The 12,452-nt window shown below is 34.9% G+C and overlaps 2 protein-coding genes across 2 annotated transcripts; one reads left to right on the top strand and one right to left on the bottom strand.

Annotated features, from left to right (window-relative positions):
- Positions 1–1,568: 1,568 nt before the first annotated feature.
- LOC106178527 (eukaryotic translation elongation factor 1 epsilon-1) lies at positions 1,569–4,957 on the bottom strand. Its single transcript, XM_013561739.2, has 6 exons — positions 4,819–4,957; positions 4,379–4,475; positions 3,741–3,844; positions 3,378–3,473; positions 2,951–3,010; positions 1,569–2,698 (listed from the first exon to the last, which is right to left on the bottom strand). Exons 1-6 carry the CDS (start codon positions 4,903–4,905, stop codon positions 2,615–2,617), a joined length of 528 nt encoding a protein of 175 aa, XP_013417193.2. The 5' UTR covers positions 4,906–4,957; the 3' UTR covers positions 1,569–2,614.
- A 142-nt stretch (positions 4,958–5,099) lies between these two features.
- Positions 5,100–10,243, top strand: LOC106178530 (serotonin N-acetyltransferase-like). The gene is made up of 6 exons (XM_013561741.2): positions 5,100–5,252; positions 6,409–6,512; positions 7,212–7,284; positions 7,572–7,621; positions 7,938–8,091; positions 8,753–10,243. Exons 1-6 carry the CDS (start codon positions 5,126–5,128, stop codon positions 8,815–8,817), a joined length of 573 nt encoding a protein of 190 aa, XP_013417195.2. The 5' UTR covers positions 5,100–5,125; the 3' UTR covers positions 8,818–10,243.
- Positions 10,244–12,452: the final 2,209 nt, after the last annotated feature.

Below are 12,452 nucleotides of genomic sequence, written 5' to 3'. Positions count from 1 at the left end.
GTTCAATAGTAACTATGGGCGTATCTTTGCCAGTTTTGGAGATATAAAGATCAGAAAACTTGCAAAGTGCAGTACTGAAAAGTAGGTCAAAGGTCAATTTCAAGGTCACAGTTAGATTACCAGTATATGACTTCCTATTCAAGTTCAATAGTAACTATGGGCATATCTTTGCAAGTTTTGGAGATATAAAGATCAGAAAACTTGCAAAGTGCAGTTCATCATGAAAAGTAGGTCAAAGGTCAATTACATGGTCACAGTTAGATTACCAGTATATGACTTCCTATTCAAGTTCAATAGTAACTATGGGCGTATCTCTGCTAATTTTGGAGTATTTCACATTTTCCCCGCTGAATATTGCGATGTTGTAATTTTTTATATAGGGCAACGTCTAAACCATATCAAAAACAAAAAAATGGATACCACCTCCAGTATTGCACTTGACAAGGTCTATAAAAATGCAATTAAAAAGAGGTCTCTGGCATTTACCGTTCCAGATTTAGAGCGAGTTTTCAGTTTCGGTATCTAATGGCTGCTTCTCCCGTGAAAATGCACTGATTGACCCCAAAACTCCCAAAGATGAAAGGAGTCCCCAATGGTAACCCCTCACTATAACAGGAGAGCTTAGGGCTGCGTAGTTTCCAAAAATTAGCACAAACAAATATTTTTTTACAGAAAATTCCCATTTTTAGAAATTTTTGGCTTGTTTGACCTTGAAAAAAAGGTCAAAAGTCAAATCCAAGGGCATTTTTGGAATCTCCACATATGACTTTCGGTCAGACTTCTGTGGTAATTTTTCCCATAATTCCTTTGGTTTGGGAGATATTTAGCATTGAATTTTCAAAAATTTTGACAAGGGTGCATTTCACGAGCGTCACGCCCAGGCCAGTGCACCAACGAAGACAAAAAACCCAGGGTGTTCAAGTTGAGATTATATGTGACCTAAATCCAAGAGATGGGGACACAGGTCCTTGCGGTCTAGGAGGAGAAGCGGTAACGGTGACTTGTTTCCGGCGCCCGACTGCGGAGCCGCAGGAGCCGGCGGAGCTGTACGAGACGGGTCGGGACTAAAACCATGAGTACCGCCAGCGTACACGCTGGTGGTACTGATTATAGTACCAGTTTCTTACACAACACAAAAGCCAAAAAAAAAAAAAACAAAAAAAAAAAACTCCTGAAATCCACCTCAGCAGAAAAAAGGCATTTAAACTGCTCCTTCAAATTTCTCAAATTAATTCGATCTACTCATTTTTCCTCTTTGTAAAGTACAAAACGTTATCCTAGTGTGTAAATATTTTAAGAAATGCCGCATAAGGATTCTGGGTAAATTTTCCACTGGAAACTATGCAGTGGCATTTGATGTGGCTAAGTGCCAATAGTTTGGCATCAGTATTCACTCAATATGCATCTTTTACAATCAATGCCAGTTAAAACAATTTAGCTCTCCTCCAAGTCTTGTATATTTCAAAAAATGTGTATGAAAATACTGCCCCCCCCCCCCCTGGTTTTGAATGAAAATATTAATACATAGGATGGACTTTTAAAACAGTAAATCCAGAAATGACAAGTGCTAGAATTGAATGAGAAATTTATCCTCAGATTTAATTATATTATCTCAACATTGAAATGCCCTAACAAATGGTATCACAAGCCACCAAGGCACATTACGTCATCAACCATCACCATCTTGATACAAACTTCTGTTCTTTGTCAAGTTGATCTATCCAAATAGTTTTCATATCAAATGTAATCACTATTATAACTCATTGTACATTGTAAAGACTGAATCATAACGAGATCATTTTAGTACAAACTCTTACAAACTTAATCTTTAGATCGATCTAAATCTCTGGGAAAGCACCCCAAGTCTGCCAGTTTTTATTTTTTGCTGCACTTCATTTGCAAATCTGCTTTTATTTCTGAACCCACTTTCCTCAAAATCTTGCTTGATTTTACATCCAAGTCCCTAGATTGGGGTGATCTCAGATGATTCCCATTAGTCTAAGATCATTATTTCCATGGTATGTGACACATAAATATCACAAAACTTGGTCAAATTGGCACTATGTGTAGTAGTATAATAAACCTGAGTATTTGTTGAGTAACTATCAAATGGAACAACGTGTGTATCTCTATCATGAACTTCTTCACAAACTGGCAAAGTGCCGCGTCCAGTCCCTACAGCAAAACGCCATCAATATCCCTTCGACTAAAAATCTTAGAACCACCTTGTAAGATATGCCAATTAAGTTTGTCATCTTTAAATGGTAAAGTGAATTAAAGTTTTCTTGTCAAATTTAAAAATAATATTTAACTTCCTAGAGGCTCAATTTTGAGTTTCTGAATCAACCCAGTGTTTCTGGAACACAATGATTTTCATAATTAATTTTCAAATTCTTTAATTACACAAAGTGACACTTCTTGGTATTGTTATATACCAACACAGCACCTACATAACATGCAACAAGCACAATGAAGTCAAAAAATATGAATTCATGTATAAAATACTGGCTCCCTATGCAGCCCATGCCACCTTGTATGAAAATCACAAAATTGATATGTTCTTTGTCTAAAAATTGACATGTCCATGGAATTTGTGAGCCTGTTCGTCCCCCTATCAGTGTGTACTGTGGCCATATATCCTGTTCCTCTGAAAGGGGACCACTGGCAATGTCTGGTAGATGCCAGGAAGATGCTGGACCTAAACATTTCAAAAATAATTGTTACTACTGGTAGTAAAATTGGTTTATTTTTTTTTCAACAAGAAACTTAAAGTATTATAGATTATAGTACTATAGATTTAAATGACAGGCTTAAAGCAAGAATCATGCAACTGTTTAAAATTTACCATTCAATTTAAAATATGCCTTTTTCTAACACCTGTACTTTTTTCTCTTACAAAAGAAAAAAAATTAAGTATGTCTTCAAATATTATACACTAAAATATGCATACCTGATTAAACCATCTGGAAAGGTGCATAAGTTTCTGTTTTTCCAAAAAGGTAAGCTCAGTCTGAAAAAGAGTCCACATTTTTAAAAGCAATCTTAGCTGAGTGAAATGTGAATCAACTTATCACTCTAAATAAAAGCCATACCACCAATGGGGTTCATTCTCATCCACACACTAGTGACAACGGCACATGCAATCTACCACAGAGTGAACAATCTAAGTTGGCAAGATGGTGGCATCATGGTAATGGGACTACACATTTGGATTTCAATTAATGTATAATATCGGGTGGCTCAAAAAAAAATGTTACTTATTTCAAAGTTCAATAACATAAAAATCTTTGAAGATATTGCACTGACGTTTTGGATGTTTTACAAAAATTGTGCTTTTAACAAATGCTGAAAATGGCTCTCCACATGACTTCACTTACCATCACACTGTGTAAACTATAATACAAAAGAAGATCTGCTAATGTTGGCTGGTATTCTACCAAATATACTCTTTTTTGTAAAAACCTATTGATATCCTGAAAAAAAAATGGCACAAGTTTATCACAACATCAAAATAAATGAGAACTACTTAAAATGTACACACACACACTTTCAGGTTTTAAACACAATATTTTCAATATAGTTTAAACATATCACATTGCAAATGAAAGGTTCAGCAAATTATCAAACGTTTAAAAAAAGGACTTTTCGACTCTTCTAGTTGTGGTAAAATTTGATTTTTAAAATTTGAAAAAAATTTTTTTTAGACTTGACCGACTGAGGTAAAATTTGAGCCTGGTTACCTCCAGTATACACTGTTTGTCCTTATCAGTGCCACACCTGTCCACTTGTGTTATTCTATACTCCAGCCACTGGCTAACAGCTGCCTGGGCTTCTGGCTGGTTTCCTGGAAGATAAGAACCTGCTTCTTATATGATGTTTACAATATTCATTTGCATTCATTTTTACTGTAGATTTATTTTTATTTTTACTGTAGACTTCATGTACTTGAAAAGAAAATGTTGGAGTATACCAATGGGTAATTTAACTCACAAACTAAACTAATTCATGTTCAAGATATTTTAAAAATGTTTGAAGAGGTCTTGTGATAGCGATAGTCATTATCCTTTTTCACATGGAGCAGTGTACTTAGACAATACAGTCTGTACTGGTACACTTTGAGAAGTTCTAACATAAAATTAAGCTACAGGAGGTTTTACTGGCTTTCAAAGGTTTGCTCCCTGCTGTTTGGGAAGAAGTTGATTTACTGGCCTAGTGGAGCCTGGGTACTCTGTTTTGAAGACCCTCTTATGTAACAACCTAGTTATAAAGTTGGCAATCAATCAAAGTGGACCAATACAATCAATTACAAGTACACCACATGATGTTAACAACAAGGAATATAGTTTAAGTTTTGAATGCTATCATGTCAGGTTCATACCTAATAAATCAAGCCTCTTTGCTTGTTTAGCCAAATATTTGCATATTGTTCCAAACCCCCTCAACTTGAATCCACCATCAACACCAAGAAGAGGAACCTGCAACAGAAATAACCAGCTGGCATGTTATATACTGATGTTCATTTAATTGTGTGGACTGCTGCTCTTCTAGGATAGACAGGACTAAAATTTTGATTTGTGATTCAGAATGTGTAATGTGAAGAACATTTAAAACATATAGCCTTAATTTTTGTGAGTGATCACAAGATTTTTAAAAATTTCATTTATTTTATCACATTTAACATTTTCAGTCTCTACCATTACTAACGTTAAGTGAACTATTGGTGGAATGGAAGTTATGTCCTTACGGATACTATAAGGATACAAATGCTACTCTGAGTTGATAATTACTCAGTAATAACATTTCTAACATTTAAGTTACCTTCTGCTTATCATCGATGTCCACATCTACTGATGAATGGCCTAAATATGCCGCTAACACTTCTATGTCAGTCTTCATGCCTGCCATGTTACCGGAAATGCTCTTTTTACATGCGCAAGGGAGATTTCCGTGTTTACATAGAAGTGTTTAATTAATAACAATTAAAGCTTATTAATTTCCTCTTAGATTATACTTGATAATTTGATATGAGTTACAATCAGTACTCATTCATATTGATATAAATTTTTTATATATGTAAAAATTAATAAGCAGTAGTTTAAACACACAACGGAATGCTCCCTGGCCCATGATTAAGATTGGTGGGGTTTTGAAAGCTCCAGGGGCAGCCAGACTGAAGAAAACTATGCCGGATCGAATGACACGAGTGGTGTTACCAAGCGAGATTGATCAGGCATACCTTTTGGAGAAAGCTAGTGAGTATTGCTTTTTATTCTTGATACAAAATATTTATGTTGTGTTTTTGAGCCCGTGTTTATCTCTCAAGCCGACTTAACGCGTACTGCAGGTGTTACAACTTTGGTTAGTGATTTTATTCAAAAGTTACCTGCCAGACACTACTGAAGTTAAAAGTTTTTTTTTCTCGGCAGTATCTTAGTTCATTTCAGTCTTGTGCTGGGGGTATTTAAGCCACTTGGACCTAGGATAAAATAGAACAGACACCCTACCGGTACACAAAAGATAAATTGAAAAACAATTAACATTGATTGGATTTTAATTCATAGATAGTTCCCCCAGTAGGGTAGATGTATTTCTCCGTTTTTCTCTTATCAGAGCTTGAATGTTCTTTGTGTTAAGTTGATTCTTTGTAAATGAGAGAAAAGGGTAAGCTGCAAGATTTGTAAAGGTATGTTCAGTACATTGTATAACTGTTATAATTAGGATATGATGGCAGCCAAGGATGTATTTTTTTCGACTAGAAGTTGGTTCTAACAGGTAGATTCTAGATGTAAAATGCAAATGTGTCAAGACACTCAATTAAACCCATTAGGACAATCAGTGGCAAATGATTTTCAAATTGTCATACAACTTCTGAAGTGGGAACCTTATTCAAATATTTACAAATTCCAGAATGAATACACCTGTTAAGAGCTTGAACAAACAAAAGTTTATAGGTCAGACATGGTATTGGATAATAAGTTTTCTGCATTGTGATATTTATTTTAGCTATAGTAAAAATTATGTGCATTCATTATTTATATTCAAATCATTAGATGTGAATAGGTTGAATGGTTTTCTGAAGGTAAGAAAAAGAACATTGTCATATCAATAAAAGTATTGAATTTTATAACAAAGGTCTCTTCTCCCAGTTACAAGTGGGTAAATACCAAAGCTGCTATTAGTGAACTAGTACTGTGTGCTGAAATAGTAGCATATTTCTTATTTCTTTCTAACCAGTTGTACTTTGAAACTCATTACCTGTTTTTTTGACATTTATCAGTTTAGATTTATCAGATTTGCACTACATTGTTCAGGTCACTGCACTGAATTGAAAAAAGGGATTATTACAATATCTTTTTTAAACACATTATTGTGGTGCATTTGTAAAAATGACTATGAATTAAATTTCAGGTTATCCTCATGATGAAGCAGCAAGTCTAGAAATTCTGAAGTACAGACAAGATGAAGCTCCTGACCTGTTTTTGGGACATTTTGAGGAAGATACTCTGATAGGGGTATGTATATATAGGTACCACTGTATGATGTTACCTGGCAAACAGCTCAGAGAGTCCAGACCTTTGCCAGGGTAATACTAATTTGTTAATTACAAGTTATTATGGATCAGCACAAAAAAAAATCTAATCAGTTTTAAGTTATTCCATATATCACCAGGCTTGTAGCCAGCAATTTCAAAGGGAATTCTTTAAAAAATGGATTTTTTACCATGAAACCCTTCGTATGTATACTTTTTCCTGGGCGGTCCTTTTTTAACCCGCCCTACCCTCCTTAATACAGACCTGATACATTTAACTAACAAACCAACAAAGGTTAAGACCTAACCTCCTTGGTGGAGGTGAAATTCTTGGATGAAAAGCTTATTGATCATATTAAAAACATTCAGTCTCTATGACTTTTTGCTGGGATTTCAGGATATATCAAGACTGTGTGTAGGTGGGGGGGGTCTGTTGTCATATATACACAAGTATAATATAGTTATCAGGATGTGTAATTGGGATTTCATGACAAGATTTTTATATGGTTAAAAGTCTTAGAAATTCCTTGGTCAACCTGCTTCTGTTTATTTGAAAGCAAAGATTTGAATATTAAGCAAAATGCTAATTAGTGACCTCTGAAACTCTGAGATGATCATCTTAAGTTGTATTAAATGAATTAAATATTTAGGTAATTGAAAATAAATTGGCTATTTTCTTCAGTATGTGTGTGCCAGCAGATATCATGGAGATGAGCTGACAGAGGAATCCATGAAAGTTCACATTCCAGAGGGAGGTGGGGTATAGTCTGCTTATAACATGTTCTCTTGTTTCAAATAGTAAAAACATTTTTTATCCACTAGTGAAACATCACTTTCATTTACTAGTTTGCCATGAAAACTTCTGTTTAAAATTATCATTTTTTAAATGTGTTGGATATTTTGTGTATTAGTTTATCTTCACACCAAGGATGATTTATTATCTTTTATAAATTATAGTTTCTGACCACCTTTCTGAACTGAAATGTATTTACCAGTAAATTAATATATAACATCTGATACGGTGTATTTTGTTCATTTTCAGCAAGTGTTTGCATTCATTCTGTGGTTGTCTGGGAGAAAAGAAGAAGACAAGTGGGTGATTTGTAATAGTTAACAAATAAAAAAAATGCCCTTAGTTATGTGATTGTACAATATATGGTTAAACAATAAGACATAAGATAAAGTAATGATGTAAAATTGAAAAAAATTAAAGTGAGTGAAGTGAGTTCATTGTCTCATGTTATATCAGAAAAGAATAGGCAAATGAGGCAGCTCATTCATTTATATTGTATTGATAAATTTTGTCAGTAATATTGACTTGATGTTAACAAAGTTTACAATGAAAACTGTCAACATCTATAAAGACAGCAGGCGCACATGCCCTTCTGTTTTTGTTGATTCTTTACAGGGCATTGCTCTTCATCTGTTGAAAGAATTCATCTACAGGGTAAAAGAGACCCAATCTGGAGTTTTACGGATACTGCTGATATGCCGTGCTAAGCATATTCCCCTGTACACACGAGCAGGGTTTGTCTTAACTGGCCCATCCAAAGTGCAGCATGGTAAATATTCTGTACATACACTGAAAAAATATGAAAGCCCCATGCAATACTTTAAATATTTTATCAGCATTATAGGCAATATACAGTAATGAGGTTTTACCGACTATTGGCAAATTTCTGACTTTTTGGGGCCAAAAATATCCTTTTTGAGATCGATGCTAAATGGCAGTTTCATCCCTGTGTGTGTGTATATATATATATATATATATATATATATATATATATATATATATCAAATCATACCAAGTTATTTTGTTGTTCAATGATTACTGTCAGTAGCCCAATACATGTTACATAATTAGTTCATATGGGGTGTTTATATTTTTGCTCAGTGCATATGTAAGTGATTGTCTCCACATTGAGATGCTGATAGTAACAACACTTGAACTATAACAGGCTTGATATTTTTCTGTGCTATTTACCTGTATTGTCATTTCTTATTGAGCAAAAATTAAAAGCTGTATTTTTAAAAAACAATTCCTTTTGATCAGCCAATCCATTCATAGATGGATTGTTCATGCAGTAGATTTGATTTTGACATTTTATTTGCGTGATACTCAAATACTCAATATTCATGTAATACTCTTTTGACTTCTGCAAACTTCAGGGGTAATTATAATTTATTTTGTATTATTTCATTTTCATAATATATTTTTTCCAGGTCGTGGAACATGGTTTGCCATGGAAATGACAATCAATGGAAAGGAAAATGAATATTTTCAGTGATAAAAGCTCTACACTACAGTATTATGTTTAAACATTTGAAGCAGCATTCTATGACAATCATTTTAAAAAATGTAGATGAAAATCAAAATTACGTTTCAGTTTTAATCTTGATTGAATTTTAAAAGCATTTTTTATTATTCACAAGCATTAGCAATTTTAGCATATGAATTTATGAATTCAAAGCAGTTCCCTTGTGTATTTAGCTTTTAAAATCATTTCTTTATGCTTTATTAATTTAACAAATGGACTCAGTTAGGCCATTGAAGGGTAAAAGCCTTTTTTTTTTTTTTTTTTTTTTTTATCTACCAAGTAAGAAAACGTGTGTATGTATTATATCACAGACATGTTCAGAGGAGGAGGTGGGTGCACCCCACCCACCCCTGCATAGAAATGGGTTGGAAGACATGTTCTTAGATCCACAAAATTATTTTTCACATTTCAGTTAAACCCCCTTTACACTAGACGGCGTCCTTTTTGCAACCATGAAACTGGCATCGCTGTGGTCGTAAAAAGGAGCCACAAGCATCGCTTTTGTTGCAGAATGAATGCTTAATGGTCGGACAGTTGTCGACACGTAAAGTATTTTTATTTATTTTTATTTTTTTTAACCTTCAAACAGGGCCGTACAACGGGACGCAGAAAGGACGCCGTCCAGTGTAAAGGATTTTATTATTTGAAGGTTGGGGACCACAATGTTGTCTTCACCCCTGCCTCCTTGTTTTAACCTGGGATCTGTTACCCAGAATTTATACAGCATGATACATTTCTTAGAAACGCTATATAAATGTTCCGGTATGCATTTGACGTGTATTACGTCCTTGGTGTAGGCATTTGTTCTGCTTGATTATACATATGCTTTAAAATGGAGAATTGATGAAGAGGAGCATGAAAGAGAAACAAAGTGCAATTCAATAAGTTTCATTCCTTTTTATCTGTAACTCTGGATGCTGGTCTATCTCTACAACTTTACAGTTAAAGCATTTTTTTTTCTTTTTTGTGAATGTAGACTACCTGAAGCCGTGAGAGAAGTTTTTTATTGCACAGCATTACTTGTAACCTTGCACATTTTTTGCGAAGTCCACAATTTACGGGCTTCTGTTGTTGATGTAGTAGCAGCCTTACTACGTATACTCTTACATTGTACTTGTTTATGAATTATTCGTTCAACATTGTGTATTTTGGCTTCTAGCACTGTTTATATTGCATTGCCTGATATTGAAAAACGTTTTTTCAAGGAGCATTACTACACGTGTTTTCTTTAATACATAAAGTATCAATTAAATAGTGCGTTTTTCAGTTATAAGCACTAAATATTATGTTCTGCCCGATATTGAAAAAAATTAGGGACAAGCAATACTTATATTGTATATTTGGTCACGATGTTTACAGGGTAAATTATAATAAAATATATGTAAAAAAATTTAAACAGTGTTGGCTTTAATTTATAATTATCCATTTTTGAAAGTTAAAGATTCAGATAACATAAACAAAATTGGTTTGAAAATGTTAGCTTCTTTCATTAATTTTGTCATCCTTATATATTATTCACTGGCGGAATAGACTGAGAACAGCGTTCTTTGAAGAATTAGGTGCTTTGGTTTACTTTTATTCAGTACTTTGGGGGAAGCGATGTCATACTGGAAAATAGTTAATAAGTTAAAGCAAGATTCTGTATTAAACGAGTGGTCGTTTTGTCTCGCAATCGGGTTTTATTTCGCTTGTTTCACAATTGTTTTATTATCCTCCATGAAGAAAAAACATGTTCTAAAACAGCCGTAGAAGGTTATCGCTCACGCTTGCTTTTCTTTTTTAACAATAAGATTTTATTGTATATCATTTTACGTTGTGTATTATAGGATTACTTCCGTGTAATAGTGTTGCTCGTTTCCTTTGTCCAGATGCTGCTTTGCGTCTCCGTGAATATGACAAGAACTTCGTTTTTCCCAGAATTGAAAGGCGTCCACTTATATTGGCGACATTTGAAAAAAATCATATGGATACCATATGATTGCTTTATCATTGTTTTAATCGTGTATTATTAAACGTGAATGAGGAACGCTACACAACCACAGAATTGATTTTTTGCAACAAACCTAGCTATAATCCCGTATGATTGATCTGAAGAGGCTTACCAACTACCGAACAATGTTGTACAGCACCAATTGCAACGTTTAACGAGTGTAAAAGTTAAGTGCAGTGTAGAAATGATCAAACACTCCATCAACGTGCTCGTAAAGCTAGGTAGTTGTAAAAACACGGAAAACCGCAACTGATAAACTCTTTATTGATGCGTCGTGGTAGTTGCTAAGCAATGTGTCATAGCAAGTGCTTTATACGCTATTCTCAACAAACAGTGAGGGCAATACGCCTACCTTTTACAGCGTGGATTAATATGATGAACATGCTATAGAATTAAGTCATGCCCGCTGCTTCCAATTTTGCTCATTTCAGCCACTAATTGGATCAAGATAGTTTATCGAGAGCACGCAAATTGTTCACAGGAACCTCCGTGAAGTAGCCATGAATATCATTATAGTTTTCGTAACAGGGCACCTGAGTACCACAGATAACTCCGTAACACCAATAGTTCAGCGACAGTATGTGAGGAACTATACATCTGTAAACTATTAATACGTTGATGTCGTTTCATATTCAAATTTCAAGAAATCACAAAAATTGATTTAGGGTCGGAGACAACGTAATCGGATAAAAGCTGAAACTTATGGATAAAGCTAAAAGTGGAGAGTTTCTAGCCGACCAGAACGCCGCCTTGGATGAGAAAGAGCAACATGTTTCGCTAGGGGTGTCGTCCTCTTGGACAAACGGCACACCGTGTAAAGATATGGGTGCACCGGCTCTTCACGACTTGAAACAAAGACAGCATAATTTTAATCAGTGGAAAACAAACATGGAGAAACGACGCAAAAACGCGGCCCAGAAATTAGAAAAATTAAGCTCAGTACATCAAAGGCAGCTAAATGAACTGAAAGGCACTGTGAGGCATTTGCAGAGTCATCAAAAATGCAGCGAATGTAGCACCGAATCTACGCAAACTGAAGTCAAGATGACGTCTCTCTCCACACAGACTACCGCAGAATTGCGTCTCTTGTCGCCATCTCCGATCTCAAGACCAAGCTCTAAATGCATGCACCCCAAAAAATTTCTGCCGTGAAATTGTGGCCAGCCTTCATGTTCTGAGGGTACGGTACTTTCAAATATTGTGAAAATAGCAATACCACCATCGTCGGCTGTATCTTAGGTTTGCTACTGGCTGATTACACGGAATAGCATCATATGAATCGTGTTAGCGCTTTTAGACGTAATGTAAAACGAAAAAGAGAACGTCGGCTTTACGGGCGTAGAGCATGGAACAACGTTCCTGTTACGATTGCAGTCACAAGGTAAAGCGGAAAATAACATGTGAAGACGCATGGGAACGGTGTAGTTCTCCAACCCGCTGAACCTGGCGAAAGGAAAATCTAAAATATGATTTTTAACTGCGTTATCCAAGCACAAAGAAAATCACTGAAACTTTGCAAACGAACCTACCGCCAGGTCAACCAAAGTTGCCGTCATAGAATAAAAAAACGCAATCGATTTTTCACGAGTTTCTATTATTCTTTTTCATTAATCGT

The sequence above is a fragment of the Lingula anatina genome, chromosome 1 (assembly GCF_051362555.1).
Source record: "Lingula anatina isolate TDL-2025a chromosome 1, LinAna3.0, whole genome shotgun sequence".
In the NCBI taxonomy this organism is placed as follows: Eukaryota; Metazoa; Brachiopoda; class Lingulata; order Lingulida; family Lingulidae; genus Lingula; species Lingula anatina.
Note: the sequence above shows the minus strand (reverse complement) of the source record. Positions and strands in the feature narration are given on the sequence as shown.